Below are 18,769 nucleotides of genomic sequence, written 5' to 3' on the forward strand. Positions count from 1 at the left end.
CAGGATTTTGCATTATTTAGAGTTGCTTTAACCAAAAGTTTCGATACTTTTTTTTTATACATTAATGTTGATCTCACAACAGGCTGCGCTCGTGTCAGTAAAAGCAACGTGTTGACAAGCTTACTGAAAAGGAATAGTCGATAAAAACAAATAAAGAAGAAGCTGTAGTTTTCCCTGGAAGATCAAGGTATTTTTGTTTCCTTCTCTGAGAGCTGCGATTCTTCAGCAGAGATTGTGCTGATAAAGTTATAATTGGCTTTTGGTTGGAGGAGCTGTTTACTCCACCAGTCATTAAAAGTATCCAAGAATAGCAAATTAGGAGTCTGTTAATTCCGAAAACAAACACCGCGCGTCTGAATCGGATTGTTTTTTGATCCTGGCAGTTGATCTCAAACCAATGATGGAAGAATTTTTTGTTTTCATGTATTATTCTTTCTGTGCCGCGTATTCAAGGTGAGCTGCTACAATGCAGCTCACATCTTTATTTTCAGATGCTCCCTCTCACATCACAGCCTAATTCCTTCTATTCTCCTCCTCTCTGCCTCTCGCTACTTTGCTGACACCGCGTACCCGTACGTACCTAGCCTTCGCACATTTGATCATTTGTATTCCCAATCAAGGGGGGGGATTTACAGCGTACACTCCTACTTCCTGTATTTCAAGCCTACATTTGGAGGTTTACAAATGAACGAGGGGGTTGAGGCTGCGTCTGCGCGCCTCTCCTGAGATCACCTGGCACACTTAATCAAACATCGCGGCTTTAATTTGGCGTTCGGTTTCTGACATTTTCCAGAAAACAACATCTACGTCATCGTGTAGAGCAGAGCGCGGCAGGCAACACTCACACGGAGACACCCGCACGCCGGAGGAACGTTTGTCATTCACATGTAGTTTGGGGTAAACTTTCTGCTCAGATTTTGTCCATTTTCACTTCAGAATAAGTCAAGTTTGCTTCACTTAAAGCAAAGCTGCCTACGGTAAAGTCCCTCGCATGCTGTGCTGCAACTACGTGGTAGCTCAGCGCCGGGAATGCAGTCGCTCCACCCCGGCTACACGCTGTACTTTACCAGAAACAGTCCTGGAATCTGCACCACATCATAACAAGCTGCAAGCAAAGTATCTGATTTCCTTGTTGTGAGTCTGCATTGTACCGACTGCAAACGTCAGACGGTGCTCATTTAAAGCCTCGTTTTCCAGGTTGTGATTTGTCTTTCTGAGGCGTGCACACTCCCGCTGCAGCGTTAGCAGCCCTTCATTGACTCGCATGGAGTTTAAAAAGCTGCACTTCATTTTCACATAGTCGGTCTGCCGGCGCTTCGCTCTGGATTAGAAGTCAAAAAGGGAGAGCAGCATCACCCACTGCGTTAGTTATTGAAGTGAGGGATGACATTTAGCTGTAGTTAATTATGTATGCAAAACTCAGCCGCTCAGCTGCTATAAGAGGTCAGCTTGACAAAGTAACCCCACACCGGGCAGAATCTCATGGCAATGAGATAGCCCTATTAAAACACACACACACACACACGCTGCTTCCCCCCTTTGCTTTCTCACCCTTTCTCATTTCGCCTGACTAATGTATTGCAACGCTCTGAATACTTTATTCTTTAGTTTTTTCTTCCACTGCTTTACTGATTTAAAAAATAATAATTTCTTGCAGTCAAACCTAAAACTAGTATCGATTGTATTTGTGTAGATTTGTCTTTGTTCTGCATTTTTATGGTTAATTTTCATTTTGCGGTTTAAAAGATATCTAATATTTATCTTTAATTGAAAGAATGAATGATTTCTCACAGATTCCAAGTTGCGTTCTGTCTGTCTGTGTGTGTGTGTGTGTGTGTGTGTGTGTGTGTGTTCTCTGTGCGTCTTTGTTCAGATTTGTGTGTGTGTGTGTGTGTGTGTACAGTTCAGACTGCAGCACATCAAAAGAAAGTGGGAGATTTTCATAACTATTTTTTTCTTTGTAGTTCTTTAATTGCGTCCCCATGGCTTTCTTTCCCTGGACAGATTCTTAAACAAAACATTCCTTTTTTGTGAGAAGAAAATCCAACTTTTTATTCGTTCTTTTAAAACAACAGAGAAGCATCGGGGTCGTTATTTGTGAGACTTTTTTTTTTTTTGTAATGCCCAAGTAAAAATTTAAAGTAAAATTCTACATATCTGTATATAATCGAGCTCGTTTGCAAGGCAAGGCAAGTTTATTTGTACAGCACAATTCAACAACAAGGTGATTCAAAGTGCTTTACAGAGACATTAGAAACAAGAACAAATAAAAAGCAGGATTTAAAATTGAATAAAACAAGCAAATAAACTAACTAACTAATTAACAAACAAACAAACAAACAACAGGATATAAAATCAGAACAGATAAAATCAGAACAGTAGATAAAATCAGTAGTTAAATGTAAGTTTTGAAATTTAAGCTTAAAGTGTGGATTTGGTGCTTTATTCAAATGCAGCTGAGAACAGGTGAGTCTTCAACCTGGATTTAAATAAACTGAGTGTTTCAGCTGATCTGAGGCTTTCTGGGAGTTTGTTCCAGATATAAGGAGCATAAAAGCTGAATGCAGCTTCTCCGCAGATGCAGATGTTTTTTCTTCTCCTTTTGTTTATTAAAAGTGAACGTTTGTGTGCGTCATCATTACCTGATTCTGTGTCACTTTACAAAACAGGAAATCACATGGTAAGTTTGCTTTTTTAAAAATTCTCCAAAAGCTCGTGCGTTTCGCGCACACGTGCGCAGCAGTGCGAGGCCCTTGATTGATGCTCACTCGATGCATCAAGGCGGCGGCGTGAGCGCAGACTTTCGCGCGCGTTCACACAGATGCCTGGTGTCACCTACAGAGGTATCATCCCTTACATTCAGGCAGGGATCATCATTGCACCTGCTAATTACCATCTCCAGCTGGAGAGTTAAATGGAGATCTGTTCTATGTCTGACCTTTGACCCCGTGCTCTTTATGTGACGCACTTCAAATCCTGTTTGGGGCTGGCTGGGCCGGGCCTTAATGAGGCCCCGTGTCTGCCCTCTGGGGGCCGAGCGCCTGGATGCCCCGCTTTCATCCCCGACCATCTTCCCTTGATGTAAATTGAAAAGATCACAGCTATGGGGAGAAGACCTGTACTGGAAAGGCCTCTCTGCATAGATTATGAATATCATAACTCAACAGTTTTTCCCCTCTCTCTCTGTGTCTCTCTCCGACAACCGCCCACTTCCCTCTCTCCCCCTGCCACCCCTTCCCTGTACAATGCTATAGTTCTAATTGGACCCAATGGGGGACTCTCTGCCTTTGATCTCATCACCGCCACTGTGACTTTACACTAAAAAATGTCACTGCCAAATAGGGTTATCACCTGTAGAGCCTGGCCTTCCTGTGATGCCTGTACGCATCTCGTTAGCTTCACTCAAACTGCAGAAGTTAATTAGTTTGACAGAGCCATTACCGCGGAGGCACACCTGATGATTGTGGCGTAGGCGCCATATTCAAAACCCAATTACGACGTACACGTTGGTTTTATTTATTTCTTTTTTGTTCCCGTGCGAGGCGCGTTTTCATTTCTATTAACCAAACAGCTACGACTATATTTGATTTGTAATATCTGACAATTTAATTAATCGCTACGTGTGACCGAAGGAGGATTTTTGAACTCTTCCCGTGAACGAAGGTGAAACTTCCAACTCTTCGCTTTATCGCCCGTTTTTCAAACGCCGGGAAGTAAAAAAACAAAACGGTGATTGTGTCCCCACCTCATTAAAAAGTGTTCGCGGCGCTCTCACCCGTTCAAAGCTGCAGTGCGCACAGTAAACTCCACGATCCGGCTCCTCTGACAGTCTTCGGGGGTATGCCTCCCCCTCGTAGACTGACATTGTGTTCGCTTTGATTCTCCCCCCTCCAAAAAGGAGAGGGGGAGGCAGTTTAATGATTTGCGAGGAAGGGGGAAAACAGTGAAAATGCACATAAACATTAAATATTAATTCCAAAAAGGGCTTTACATAAACATAAAAGCATTTAGCACAATGAGTGAATATGGAGATGACACTTGTTAATTTAACCGTGATAAACTTTCTGTTTGATGCCTGGGAGCATTTGCGATGGCAGCACGGGGACGCTGTGGAGAGTGAGAAAGCCCAGGGGAGCCAAATCAACACTGTTCATTTTGTCTTTGTCCCAGTTTAAGACCGCCACACTCTCCGGCTGCCTTTCTTTCTGCCTCTCCCCGCGTGTCCTCCGTGTGAGCTGTGCTAACACTTTGCTTCTCCTCCCTGAAGTTTCCCAGATCGGCTAATTGCAGATGCCAGATGACAAAATCCCCCCAACGCCGCGGCGCGATGTGCGCGACCACAGACCAGATCAGCACTTTATCATATTTGCTGCAAACATGCGGTCAGATGTTTTTCTGCTTTCGTCGCTTTGACTTTTTCGCTGCAGATACTCAAATTTTATTCGTCTCACACACATACACAGTAAGACATCTGGTGAAATGCTTATTGCAATGCCCGACCATTAAATTGCAATAAGCAAATTTACAAAATTTACAGATTTTAAATTTCAAAATTTACTACGGTGGCCCTGAGAGGCCAAACGGACTGCAACTTAAACAAACACCAGCTGCAAAAGTACACAAAACACAACGGAAATAGGAAACAGATTTCCGAAAGCACAAGGGAAGTGTTTCTGGGGAGACAATAACCTGACGGACCAGTTGCAGGAACCAAAACATGCTAGGTAAGTGTGTTTTAATCTCGTGATTTTTAGTTAGGCTAACACACCTCTCCGACAGGTCCTCCACTTGGTTTAAGTGTCTCTCAGCGCAATTCTTAGCATGTTTTGGTTCCTGCAACTGTTTTGTCGGTTATTGTTTCCCCAGAAACACTTGTGCTTTTGGAAATAACTTTTTTCCTATTTCCGTTTCCCCATTTCCGGTGTGTTTTGTGCGCTTTTGCAGCGTTTTTCTTATTGCTGGTGTTTTCTTAAGTTGCAGTCCGTTTGGCCTCTCAGGGCCACCGTCATTTACAGTAAAAATGTGCAAATAACAATTTAAGAGGTGTGCAAATAAACAGAGTGCGTGCGGTGATGTGATAGATGAGGGTAACAGGAACAACACTGGTACGTTTGAGAAACCTCGACGTGATGACTCTACGTTAGATTAATTCAAACGGGAATTTTCCCTTTTCTTGGTGGTCATTGTGCACTCCCAGTTTCTGTCCCAGTTTGGCGGGTGGTATTTGAACCTGTTTTACGCTGGTGTAGAATATAGACTGAAACAATGCAAAGTTTGGAGGTGCACTTGATCCATTTCTCGCTAATTGAGGTTGAAGGTTAAACGTAATGTTTTCCTTTTGCAATTGGGATTCAAAGCCAGCGCTACCAGCCCACTGTTAGAGTAATCTAGACTTCCTGCGCAACCCGATCAAACATTGTGCTTTTGTGCTAGGCTGGCACAGCCCACACAGAGAGGAGCAGTGCCTCGCTAGCTCTGCCTCCTCCTCGCACTGCCACAACACAGACTACTGCTGAGCAGGTGAGGAGAGCCTCTTGACAACTTCCTTCCCAGACTCCCCAGGGCCCGGTGGCCAGGGTGAATCTTTTGTCATCCTAAAACAAGCTCGGGCCTGCTGCTCCTCCACTCTCGCCTGGAGTCCTGGAGACAGAGCCAGGAGAGGGGAAAATAATTAAAGACGCTTTATGTCAAGAATCCTCTTCTAGAGGGAGTCCAGCAGAGCCAAGAGGGGAGGGGAAAGCAGGAGGGAGAGATGGTGAAAAAAGCAAGAAGGTGATGGGCGGCGGAGGGAGGGAGGGGGTGAAGTGCAGTATGGAGAGGGTGAGAGAGGAAAATCAAGAATGCGAGTTTCCATTTCCTCGCCGATGTCCCCTCCTCCTCGCCGCCCCCGTGCTCCGCTCAATTAGCAAAGCAGCAGGTGCTCCCAGCAGCACAACAGATCGGTGGAAAGGCTGAAGCTTCTCCCTTTCTTTCCTTTCCCTTCTTTGAGATGACCTGCAAATGTGATACTTCACACCCAGAATGGGCTAGCTGTTTCTTCCACCAATTTCAGAGGTGATAATTTAACTTTTACCCCTCCGTCTCTCCCCCGCACCCCACCACCTCTCTCTCCCGATTTTCTTTTCCATCAGGTGTCCTCGCTGAAGAGCAAGCTGAAGAAGCAGTCGACAGCGACGGGAAGTGGTGTGGCGAGGGCCTTCCTGAGAGCGCAGGCTGCTCTGTTTGGATCCTACAGAGACGCTCTCAGATATAAACCTGTAAGGACGTCATTAATCACCATGTTAATCACTGAAAGCCACTGAATGTGCGTAAAGAGTGAGTTCGCTCAAACAATGGGCGACACTTTTATTTAACTTTTGTGGTGTAAAAATCACGCATGACAGCTAATGTGAAGAGTACGGTGTCCGAGTGTATATGTGCAAAATCTTTCACATGCTGGGAGAAGCGTTGTGACTCCTTCAGGCTCAGCTGACTGCAGGTTTCCCAACCTTATAAACCAGCGGTCCCCAGCCTTTTTTGCGCCACGGACCGGTTTATGTCCAGCAATATTTTCACGGACCGACCTTTAAGGTGGCGCGGATAAATACAACAAAATAAAACCAGTACCGCTACCAAAAAAAAGAGTTAACGATAAAAACACCCGAGGCTCAACTCTCACGGTCCGGTCCAAACGACTCACAGAGCGGTACCGTGCGTTTATATACAGTACATTCATATGCAGTGATGCACATAGGCCGGTGTATTTTCTCCTAAGCATGCGCAGCACACAGCAGCATTTTCAGTTTGGCTGAACAGAGTCAAATTTAATCTGTTTCGACTCAAAGTGAAAGGTGTGTTTTCAGTCAGAGCGAGGAGCTAAGGTGGGCTTGTCTGAGACGGTGAAATGTCAGAGGAGCCGAAAAGAGTCGGGACGTTCCCTTTGAAGATCTCTTTTAGCCACCTTTGGTGTTTAACTCGCCTTTGCTAAGCCCCTAACATTTCTTTTCTAGATCTTTTCTGCTTATCAAGTCTGAATCAGAGCACAGCAAACTACACCATGTCCTGTTTGTCAGATAGCAAAGCCTTTGTTCCTCTGGCTTTGAGATTAATTGGACTTTGTGGACTCCCGGAGTCAAGATGCTACATTATTGATGCTGTCTCTCTTTTCTTTGTATACAGGCTGTATACGAACAAACTGCCTCCCCTCTGACACAGGCGCCGAGACTCTGTGTGTTTGTGCGTGCGAGCGCATCGCGCGGCGATTTCTCAGTTCGCTCACGTTCCCACACTGTTTTCTTTTAGACTTTTAGGATCTGTGTAAAAGCTTTGGAGTTAACATACATGCACAAACTACACTTGTGATTTAATAAAGAAGATCTCTACCCCGTGTCCCGAAATTTGGGGAATATCGCTCTGCTCGTCGTTCTGAAGGAAAGATCTTCCCGGAGAGAGCTGAGGCGCTCTGTAGTTCACAGACCCATATGCCTCGACAGAAGGAGGGGTGTGGATGCTCGGTGAGAGTCTCGCTGGGTTGTAAATGAAACAAAACTCGAAAATGATAATGAGTCGAAAAGCAATCGGCTGATTATACGGGCAGATCGTCGGTTTCGGCTCACGTTAAAGCTCCCCAGGTGCTTCTCGCTAGCTCGGAGTAACACAGGTGTCTGACAAAAGAACCCGAAATAGCAAATCGGTTTTTACCACCATCGGTGAGGCCAGGCTGGGTAGGCGGGTGTGCGGTCGGTCCTATTCGCTCAGGTTTGACTAAACGACACGTGTAAGCAGTTCAGATCATCCAGCCAGATGTGAAGCTGTGGATAGGTGTGGTTGAGGTGCAATCGCATGTTTAAAAGTGGTAAAGATTATTTTAGACACAGAAACCTTCTCCGTGCATAATCTCAGAAAGTTACAGTTTGCTCACAAAATTTGCAGCTTTGTATGCAAAGTGCCTGCACAGATATAAGCCAGCATGAGATGGAAGCATCCAGAACATGCAATAAAATGTTTCCATTTTAAATAAAGACTGCGCATTAAAGCATGAAGCCTGACCGACACATCATCGTCTGTCTGAAAGAATCTTCCTCGTTTTTACTGTTGGCTCATCCTCAGCATTTGCAATTTTGGAATTCAATTCAATTTTATTTACACAGCACCAAATCCCAACAACAGTCACCTCAAGGTGCTTTATATTGTAAGGTAGACCCTACAATAATACATACAACAATCATATGACCCCTATGAGCAGCACTTTGGCGACAGTGGGAAGGAAAAACTCCCTTTTAACAGGAAGAAACCTCCAGCAGAATCAGGCTCAGGGAGGGGCGGGGCCATCTGCTGTGATTGGTTGGTTTGAGAGAAGGAAGACAGGATAAAGGCATGCATTGAACCCTGTGATGTGGTAAAATCACGCCAAGTCCTTCAATCGATGTTTGTTATTGTTCTGCTGTACAGGAAAAGTTCACCATGTGAACAAACAACAGGCAATCATCAAACTTTACACTTTTTCCTCTGTAACCTGGAAGCTTTGTGGTTCAGTGTAATGAGTCTCTTAAAATAGCTAAAATGATTGTTGTGCTCCTCCTGTAACGGTGCAGATAAAAACATGTTCGTCCTTCCCCACTATGGCGAAATCTGTTCTCTGTGCGTCCTCCTTACATTAAATATAGGGGGCTAAATGCTTCTCGCTCACTCTCAAGCCAGTTAAAAAAGAACAACTGTCAGCATGAAAAATAAAACCAGTAAAGCAGCCAGGAACGGTTTTCTTTCTACCACAGCAAACCCAAAGCAAAGCCGCGGTGCAACCACGGAGGAGATGCGCATCACCTTCCTGCTGGCAAATGTAGCCAAGTAGAAATTTCTCACCAGCTTTGTTTTCGTGTAACCAGGTGGTGATGAATCGAACAACCTCCGCAAACGCACATCAGTGAACTGTCCCTGTAAAGATGGGAGAGTCCTGCAGCGGCGCTCGTAGTCGTGCACGGCAGCTCCGAGTTTGAACACTGAGCTCTGTGTACTCGGGAATTTTTGTTTTTCCTTAGTAGCCGTTAGCTTCTCAGTATGCTATCCAGCTTTGCACGCTGCAGTGTGGTCTGTAGCTGATTAAACCGCGAGTCACTTTCAACTCTTACAAGATAATATGCCGTAAAACTTTTAGTGATGTAAGTGGAACTGTATTCCCGTGATGTAATTTGGGCCACTGGTATCCTCTGCCAGTCCCTGAAAATGGGGTTATTCTCCAGCGTTGTTAAGTTGTTTTTATGTGGCGCGCTGTGCTCGTAGCCTGGAACAGACAAAGCACATTGTTTTACCTCTGAAGAATTTGGAGCATCGTTGAAATCTGTGTGAATTATGTTAATTATGAGAGAACGTGAACTGGAAAAGGACCGTGGGGCAGCGCGCGATTGGCCTGTAGTGGTTCTGTTGTCATCCTGCGTGTCTGTAGCTCACAGGCCGACAGACATGATGTAAGAAATGGTAATAATGCAATAATGTGTTCGTGTGGAGCACTGTTGGGTTTACTGGGACGTGTATCTGGTCCAGGGGAGATCATGTATGCATTGCCAGGGGAGCAGTTTCTAATTTTCCTTTTTTTGTTTTTTCCCCCAACTTCCACTCTTCCTCCTTCCTTCCTGTTTGGGTTTTAGCTCACTAATGAAGAAATCGTCTGAAATACTCGATGGTTAAAAGATGCAGCGTGTAACGATGCCACACATCATGTGCATGACACGAATCCTTCCATAAACAACAACAACTGGTGCCGTAAAAAAAACAGGATATCGCGTCTGTGCTGCTTCCTGCGGCTTCGTTGGTGCGAAAACAGATTGGTGCAAACAAAAATGAGTTTTGTTGTTTTTAAGCAAAAATGTTTTTCTGAACAGGGAGAGCCAATCACGTTCTGTGAAGAAAGCTTCGTGAGCCATCGTTCGAGCACCATGAAGAACTTCCTGTCCATGGCTGTCAACCTGCAGCTCTTCAAACAGGTACAAACCTGTGTGTGTGTGTGTGTGTGTGTGTGTGTGTGTGTGTGTGTGTGTGCGCGTGCGTGCGTGCGTGCGTGCGTGCTCTGTGCTGAAGTGGAAAGAATGTAACATCTTTATCTATATTTGCATTCTGTTCTATAAAAGAGGGCCGTTACTCGTCCTCAGATCAGCACCATCAGCTGTTGTATGCACACACTGAGCGACTGCTTACTTGGTCAGTTAATCTAACCTCTTCTATCAGGTTATTTTTGAGCATATTTCCATTGGTGAAAGTTTTTATTTTTATAGATAAAAGTTGCCTGGTAGCTCGTCTCGTGCTCAGCAAATTGTCAGCTGGATTTGCAGGAACGTAGAGGCGAGAGGCCTGGGATTATGTGAGGTTACTGACCTCCAGAAACAGTTTACAGTGGATATCTCTTAGTGCACATCTTAATGTTTCTCTGCTCGGTTTTATCTGGTGTAAAAAAAGAAAAAACGATATCATGTCCACGTGTCTATAAAATCAAAATATGGGACCAGAATTTTAATTTGCTCCTCAGAAAATCTAAAATCCGCCTCGTATAGGTTTTGTTAACTCCGCCGGGGTGGTGTGTGTGTTTACTTGCTGTGTGTTTGTGTGCCTGAGCGCGAGCAGGTATCCTTTATTCATGTGTGGTTTCCCTTAAAAACCACTCATGTATACTTAATATGTTTTTCCCCCCAAAATCCCTTCAGTAATACTAAACTTAGCAGAGACGAGTGGAAAGACACCTCTGGCACCGAAGAAAATTTCCTCTCGCCCCTCGGATTTTTCTTTGCGCTCTCTGACCCACGATACTAGTGCGATTTACCCCCGAGAGCGCAGCACAGCAGCCCTCAATCAACCTTTTGTTTCTCTGGACACTCTGTTTATAATTTTCCCAGGCAGAGCAGATAGCGAGCAGCGGTTCAAAGCATCCTCCCGGCTGGCTCACGCCTCAGCGGTAGCATTGGGAAACAGGCCCTTATCTCCTCCTCCTCTCCAGCGCAGGAGATGGGGCGAGCTTATCTCCTCCACTCCTCTCGCTACTAAAGTGAAAGAGGCCAGCGGTTCACCCGAGCGCTGCTCTGGCCGTGACCTACATCCACTCGGAATCACACAAACAAAACTCGACTGGCGTGGCCACACACGTGCACGCATTTGTTTTCTGTGGTCCTGGAGATGGTTGGATTTTTATTTTCCCAGCTCATTCTTACCCGACGACACTCTCATTATTTGTTTTAACGCAATACATCTTTATCGTCACGTCACCAGCTGACGACACAAAAGTGCGCGTTAGAAACTCGGACTGCTGCCTTTTATTAAACAAATGGATCAGCATCCACAGATGTGCAGGGATTAGAGTCTTTCTTTAATTATTCTGCTTCCTGTTTGTTTTCCCTTTTCTCCGGCCGAGGTGAGCACTTTGTGCTTTATTCCCGGCGGGATCGTTGACAGAGGGAACCACGGGCCAATCATAGCTTCCGTTTTTAGGCTTTGTCGGTGTAAACAAACAGTCTCAACGCTCAAACGTAACGAAGCTACACAACAACCCAAATGGGCGGTTTTAACACCGTCAACATTACGCCGGCAGTAAAATTTAAACCACATTGTTGGACTTGACAGACCATATTACACACGTGCGTAATGTTGAGGTGTTACCTTAGTTTGAGGTGTTACCGTTTCAGCAGGAAATTGCTTTTCTGCAGGTACTTTGTGTTTTTGGAGTGTTTTAATTCACTGCATAGCAGCTCTTTGGTTCTGCAATCAGCCAAGTCAAATAATCAGAGTTATTCATGCAAACTCAGGAGTTTGTCATTATAATTATGGAGCTAAAGACCCTGTAGTGTCACATGACGTTTAAGGCTAATAGTTGCGTTTAATGCCCTTATTATAACAACTGGACTACCTCCTATTACTAAAAACCTACTGTTGTTCTGGTTCTTAAGTGAACCGACCCTAAAATAAGTAGACACAAAAGTTAGACCCCCCCCTCTAAAATGTCACATTTTCACCTTCTTGCAAACTCGCAGTTTCCTGCAGTGTTTCCTCTCTGCTCGGTCCACCAGCTCATCTCTGCTCCGAGCAGCAAGTGGGAGAAATCATCCAAAAGAATGCGGGGGGGGTCTGTCAACGTTAACCTGCTTCCTATCAACCATCCTCAGCTCCTACACGTACAGCAGAGACTGAGTCAATGAACTCTTTCTCCTATTGACAAAACGAAGCCATGTGCTGTTTCACTGGGACTTGGACTCCAGTGATTTATTATGCATCAGTCTTGGCGGATAAGAACAAGATTGTCGAGGAATGGTGTGTAATAAATTAATCCGTTGTGTGCGGTCGCAGTCTCGCAGTGCAGAAAGCACACTTTGTGTATCACAGCTGCTGCAGGAAACTGGAAAGTAAATATTATTTTAGCGGCAACAGGAAAAAATGCAAAATGCAGCTTTTTCATATTTCTAGTATTTGCATGCGTCCTTTTTTCATGTCTATAAGCATGCTTGATATGTACTCCAAGAGAGCACGAGGGAAACAAAGAGACATTTAGAGTCGAAGCGCTGCAGCAGCACTATCATCTGTTCTTCATACTTTCACTTGTCTGTCTTCACATATTTAGTTTGGCTTGGATTTGTTTTTAAATCAGCAGCAACATTTGTTTGAGTCTTGAACAAGTAAATGACTCGATTTCCAAATGTTGGCGAAATCAGAATTCTGAGTAACCGTGAAAGCGTCATTAAAGCTGGCCCTCGTTCGGTCCCGTCGTGGTTCTTTCCTCAGAGTTTCCTCTTTTGAAGAATCCATTACTGTCTCGCTATTTAAAAATATCCTACGTGACCTCGCCATGAGGCCAACAACGGTGCTGGTGCCAAAGATGCTCATGTGAGTAGGGACTCGACTTCTTTTGTCCTAAAGCAGCAAAGCTGTTGCTTACAAAGGTTAGCTTTAGCTTCAGCTTTACCAACAAAACTAAACTAAAAACAAAAATTACCAACAGGCCAAGAGGTACTTTAGCACAGCGGTCGCCAACCTTTTTTGTGCCGTGGACCGGCCTTTAAGGTGTCGTGGATAAATACAACAAAATAAAATCAGTACTGGTACCAAAGAAAAGATTTATTCGTAGCAAACGGGAAAAGACCCAGGAAAACTGAGTTAACGATAAAAACAATAAAAAAAATAACAATAAAAACCCTGAAAACCATCAATTTCACACCCGAGCCTCAACTCTCGCTGCCCGCTACCAAACGACTCATGGATGGGAACCGGGCCGGGGGTTGGGGACCGCTGTTCTAGCAAGTAGTAATACAGTATGATGTCATGGGAAGCAGTACATCAAAAGAACGACCCATTTATGCTGCCTGGGAAAATGTCTTTGTTTCATTCCTTTTCCTCACTTAGCTTACCAGCGAATTGTGTTGTGCAGTTGGGCGAGTGTGTGAGGCCCGCCTGGGTCGGACGAGAGCATGAAATATCCTTGATCTTAACATGCAGGGCAGGTGAACACGCACAGACAGGCTTACCTACCAGCCAAACGCAGGTTATAAAATGTTAGTTTGACGGCTGCAGAAATTAGAGATGGACCGATCCGATATCACGTATTGGTATCGGTCCGATACTGACGTAAATTACTGGATCGGATATCGGAGAGAAATAAAAATGTAATCCGATCTATTAAACATCAAAGAAGCACCTCACAGAACTTGCGACATGGCGTAACTCGGCTCATAACCGTAGCACATCGGAGCAGTGTGGTCACGTGATAGAGCAGCTGTGTGTGTTTGTAGCTTCGCTACCAAACCGACATCTCATCCCCGAGAGAAGTAAAGCAAGTGTGCAAGTTCATCTCTGAATGTTTGTAAAGCATTCCCACGTTAAGCTTAACAACCGATATATGGAGCGACTGCCTCCCCCTCCCTCTCCTGCTGCTGCTTCAATAATGAAACTGATCAATGATCAGCTGATCGGCTTTTCTGTCGGGAGTCCGTCTCTCTGGTTTGTTTTTGGTCCACTTTGCACCAGAAAGAGGAAACCAGCGGCTGAACAACAGCAGCACGTTTAAGCTTGATAAGCTGTTGTTAGAATTTATTTAATATTACTTTCTACACCAGGATCTTTTTCTACGTAGCTGACGGCTGTAACTGTGCAGGGGCGGATCTAGCAAAGTTTAGCCAGGGGGGCCGATAGGGCATGAACAGGGAAAAGGGGGCACAAAGACACACTTTTCTTTCTTATTCTCATTTAAAATGTCGAGCTTTTAATAAATAATTATCTGAATCTTACAACCAAAGTTTTAATCTGATGTAAAATGTATAGAAGTCCATTACTGTATATAGTAACTGTTAAGTCTAATATACCCTAGTAAGCTATAGTACTTCTTCCATCTGTGCAGTTATGTAGAAGAAAGATGTTGAATCTATTTAATTATTCTTGAAAAATAATTTATTTCTGAGCACTTTTTTTTCCAACCTGCATCAAATTAAAGTTGATTACGTCGATTAAGCGTCATGAGGTGGAGCGTGGCGGGTGGTTCCCTATTTTTATTTTTTTATTTTTTTTGCTGGGAGTTTTAGAGCCCTATTGATTAGGTTGCTTACTCTTTAAAATACCAGAATAGGGAGGATGGAGCAGGTTTAAGTTTATTAGATTGATCAGTTTTGCTGAACTATGAAATATTTTGTTGTATTTTTTGCATACAGGTGTAACAGAGTAGCTTTAGTGTTTTTTTGTTTTTTTTAACTTGAGTATGAACTTATACAAAAAGCAGCAAGATATTAAAAAAACAGTTTTATTGATTAAAAAACACATTATATCGGATTCATATCGGTATCGGCAGATATCCAAATTCATGATATCGGTATCGGGCATAAAAAAGTGGTATCGTGCCATCTCTAGCAGAAGTCGCTCAGTTCAAACAACGTTCAAACGTTTTATTAGACCAGATTATGGAGGCAGATGGTGAAGCCACATCATCGTCTACAGTCCTCCCTTTATTCTTGATCGCTGTATTATAACATGTTTCCTGCGTACAGTAGTGGTCGTACAGGCTACTTGGGCGTAAGTCCTGGATCTTCAGGAGAGAACGCAGCATCCTATTCTATTAGTAAAGGACCTCCTTTACTCTTCGCCCAACACCTCCATGCAAAGAGAGCGGTGAGGAGAAGCACAGTGTTGATGAGGTACTGAAACTCTACTTTCCAAAGAAGCCTCAGCTCTCGCCTGCTTTAGTCCCAGTGATGCACACAGGTGGGGATGTCCTGGGCTCTGCCTCCTCCCCTGTTTGTCCAGAGGTCCCAGAAACCTGTAGTCCAAGGACCCAAAGCCAGACCACAGATGGCAGGATAGTTCTGGATCAGGTGGCCAGTTATTTGTCATGGCTTATAGTAGCAGAAGCTAGCTCCCCCCCACCACCACCATCAGGTTGTATAAGTTGGCACAGCACCCGTCCTGGTGTCGAGCTCCTTTAATGGGCGGTTCCAAGAGTGAGACATGCTAATCAGAGAACCTTGGTTATATCTGTAACCTTAACCATCCCCCACCACCCTTATTTAAGGCGGTATGAAAAGGGTCTGTTGTGTCTTCGTTCTTGTGTTTATGGACATGCTCATGCGCTTGAACACCAGAATGACTGTTTTTTGTTTTTAATTTATTTATTTGAAGTGCTGGTTTGTATGTGTGCGAGAGTGTATTGATCACAGGCTGCCATTGATGAGTAATGTCTAATTAAGGCCCACAATGAGGCAGGTAATATGGCTGGGGGTGGGGTGGGGAGTGTAAGCGGAGGCTCTGGCTGGGTGATGATTTGGGTTGATTATCTGCGCTAATTGGGCCAGCCATGAAGCAGAGCACCGGTTGGAGGCGGCGCTCTCACCTCTCATTAAAATGATCTAATGATGAGTTTCCAGCTCTTCTGACCGTGGGCACGGGTCGACGTGTCGGCCGCTAGTTAGCAGGCTGTCCCTGAAGACATGCACCCAAGAACAGCCTCTGCTGCTGTTATACTTTGGCCACACTTTCAGGGGTGGAAACGGGACCGCTTGGAAATCAAATGGCAGCATGTTGCCTCTGTGCTCGTATGTTATTAAAATCCTTAAACATTGTTTGAAAGGTAGTAGGTGTTGATCACTAATTAATGGTAATAATTAGTGAAAATTCCAGCTTTAAATGCAGATGCAGATATATATGTTTGCATATCATTATATGCATTTATTTATTTAAATAAGCACAATGGCACATTGTTACTTTTCCCTCCAACCGCCACACAACAAGTTTAAAATGTAAACATCTAAGTTTGAGATAAGAAAATCAAATCTGTGCAAAGTTGTCTTTTCTGCATTTTCACACAGTTTTAACGACTCTTAGCAGACTTGTTAAAACTGTGTGTGTGTGTGTGTGTGTGTGTGTGTGTGTGTGTGTGTGTGTATTTTGTTCCTTTTTGTTAACATCCACAGACTTGCCAAGTTTAACCCGATGATGTCACAATAGAGGTTCGATCATAAAATAAGCTTTGGGACTAGAAGCTAACGCCAACCTGTGGTCAGTTTGGTTGGATGAAGTTAACAGAACACCGTGTGTGTGTGTGTGTGTGTGTGAGTGTGAGTCATCAATGTTCCTATAATGATTTTCTTCATGTTCAATATTTTAGAAATGTAATTTGTAGTTTCTTTCCCCTAAAAAACCCCAAACACGGAGCCATAAAACATTGAACTAATAAGAATCTGCACTGCTTGGCACACCACAAATCTTATGTTAGGCCAAAATATTAAGGAACAAAGCCTTTGATGTCTTTGTAGCTGTTACACGTATAATTCAGTTTCCCGTCTCATCTCTGCTTTTTTAAGTTGCAGCCTCAGTCTGGGCGACTCCGTTTACTTTCATGCTTTTTAAAGAATGCTGTTTGTTTATTCTGTTCATCTTAAATGTTTACTTTGTGTTTGCAAACGTTTGTGTTGCGCTTGTGGTTGCGTAACATATTTACGCGCGCCTGCGACTGCGCTCGTGAAACGTGTCGCTGTCTAGCTGTTAAGTCCATATTTACGAGTGCGAGTTTTTCTGCTCGCCACGTTACAAAGGGAGGAAATGAAACTTCCTCGTGTCTCAGACAGAGTGTAGCATGTCGTCTGCTGCTCTAATCCCTCACCTGCTCCGCATTACCAAATCCCTATTACCTGCAGCCCAACTAATCTTGGGATGTAGTTTCCGTCAGGTAGGATTAATAACACCCCTCTGTGGCTGCTGGAGTGTTTGTATCTGTGTGAGTGTGTTCACATCCCCTCACCCCCTCCCCCGGCTCCCTTCTTTAATAAGCATGTTTAAATTTATGGTTGCAGTTCATCGACGGACGGCTGGCCAAATTGAACGCAGGCCGTGGCTTCACTGACGTGTTTGAAGAAGAGATCACAGAGGGGGGCTTCTGTGGAAGTGAGTACTGCTGGACTTGTCTGTCAATTAGCTGCGTTATTTTTATTTGCCATATTTTAATGCAACACACAGGAAGTGTCAGCGAACAGAACGAGGTGAGGCCGCTAAACTGAAAATAATTAGAAGCCTTTTAAAAAAAACTGAAATGCTGATAAATTATGTTCACTCAGTGTTTGAGGCCTGCTGTAAGATATCGCAGCTGCAACCATGTCGATGTTAATGCACTGATTATTATATAAGTGACACTGATGTCATGACTTGCAGTTGCTCTTTGCTGTTCTCAGGTTTAAAGTTTCACACGCATCCTGAGTGTTGTTTGTTCTCGGGCCGATAATAAAACGCACGTGTGAACCTAGCAGAGTGCAAACCAAAGAGCTTATTGTTTCCTGTTAAAACAAAGCCTCGCAGGACAAATTTGATCATATAATCGCAGCAACACAGATTTTAGACGGTAAAGAAAAGAAGCGGTGCCATCCAGATGTTGCTGCCGTCGTGCTTTTAAGCTTTTCAGTGTGAACTCTGACCCCGACCACACTGTGGTCTGATAGGAGATTCTGAGAACTATAGAAAATCTCCATAGACTTGACAAAGGCATTTGACTCTATAGATCAGGATATATTAATAAGAAACCTGGAACATTACGGTGTCAGAGGGGTCGCTCTAGATTGAGTCCAGAGTTATTTAACTGACAGGAAGCAGTTTGTGAAATTAAATGCTCCCTATGTGCACATTGCTTGTGATGTACCCCAAGGGTCAGTTTGGGCCCCAAATTCTTCAACTCAACACTAAACAAGGCAAAGCAGGTATTAGACAGAACATCCCTTCATGTTCTACTGTTCACTGGTTTCACCTTACTTAAGCTACTGTGCAGAGGTCTGGGGCCACAACTGTAAAACTACATTACATTCACTTTGTACTCTTCAAAAAACGCAGTTTGAATCATCCACGCTGCAGGTTACAGGTTACTGCAGTCTGAAATATTGAAATGTGCCGATCTAGTGAAATTCCAAACAGCACAAATTCTATTCAAAGCAAAAAATAAGGAACTGCCAGGAAATATTCAGAGTATGTTTGTTCTTAAAGAAGTTATAATTGAAGGGGTTTTTGTAAGTGAAGGTCCGTACTGCAAGAAAAAGCTTCAGTGTTTGTGTGCATGGAGTGAAGCTGAAGCAACGTCCAACAGAAAACGGTTCAAAAAGAGTTAAAAATATGATCTTCTTGAACTATAAAGACATGAAAATGTTGAAATTAAGTGAAAGTCTCTAGAAAATGTCATGATGTGATATTAACTTTATTTTGTGTAGTATTTTTTTCTCTTTGCTAAATGTTGCTGTTTATTGTTTGCATGATCAAAGTAACAAACAAAACAGTCGATTATTTTACATAACGATGTTTC

The 18,769-nt window shown here is 43.8% G+C and overlaps 1 protein-coding gene across 3 annotated transcripts in view; it reads left to right on the forward strand.

The window, feature by feature from the left end:
* Nucleotides 1-18,769, forward strand: part of dennd1b (DENN/MADD domain containing 1B) — a 92,874-nt gene that overhangs the window by 59,726 nt on the left and 14,379 nt on the right. For all 3 annotated transcript variants that reach the window (XM_085437403.1, XM_085437404.1, XM_085437405.1), the window contains 3 exons: nucleotides 6,132-6,257; nucleotides 9,858-9,959; nucleotides 17,283-17,373. In XM_085437403.1, coding sequence (XP_085293529.1) covers nucleotides 6,132-6,257; nucleotides 9,858-9,959; nucleotides 17,283-17,373 — 319 coding nt within the window. The remainder of the gene's footprint in view (nucleotides 1-6,131; nucleotides 6,258-9,857; nucleotides 9,960-17,282; nucleotides 17,374-18,769) is intronic.

This window comes from Copadichromis virginalis, linkage group LG17 (genome assembly GCF_057382275.1).
Source record: "Copadichromis virginalis isolate Kocher_CV1m ecotype Utaka linkage group LG17, C_Virginalis_male_GT1.1, whole genome shotgun sequence".
NCBI classification, from domain to species: Eukaryota; Metazoa; Chordata; class Actinopteri; order Cichliformes; family Cichlidae; genus Copadichromis; species Copadichromis virginalis.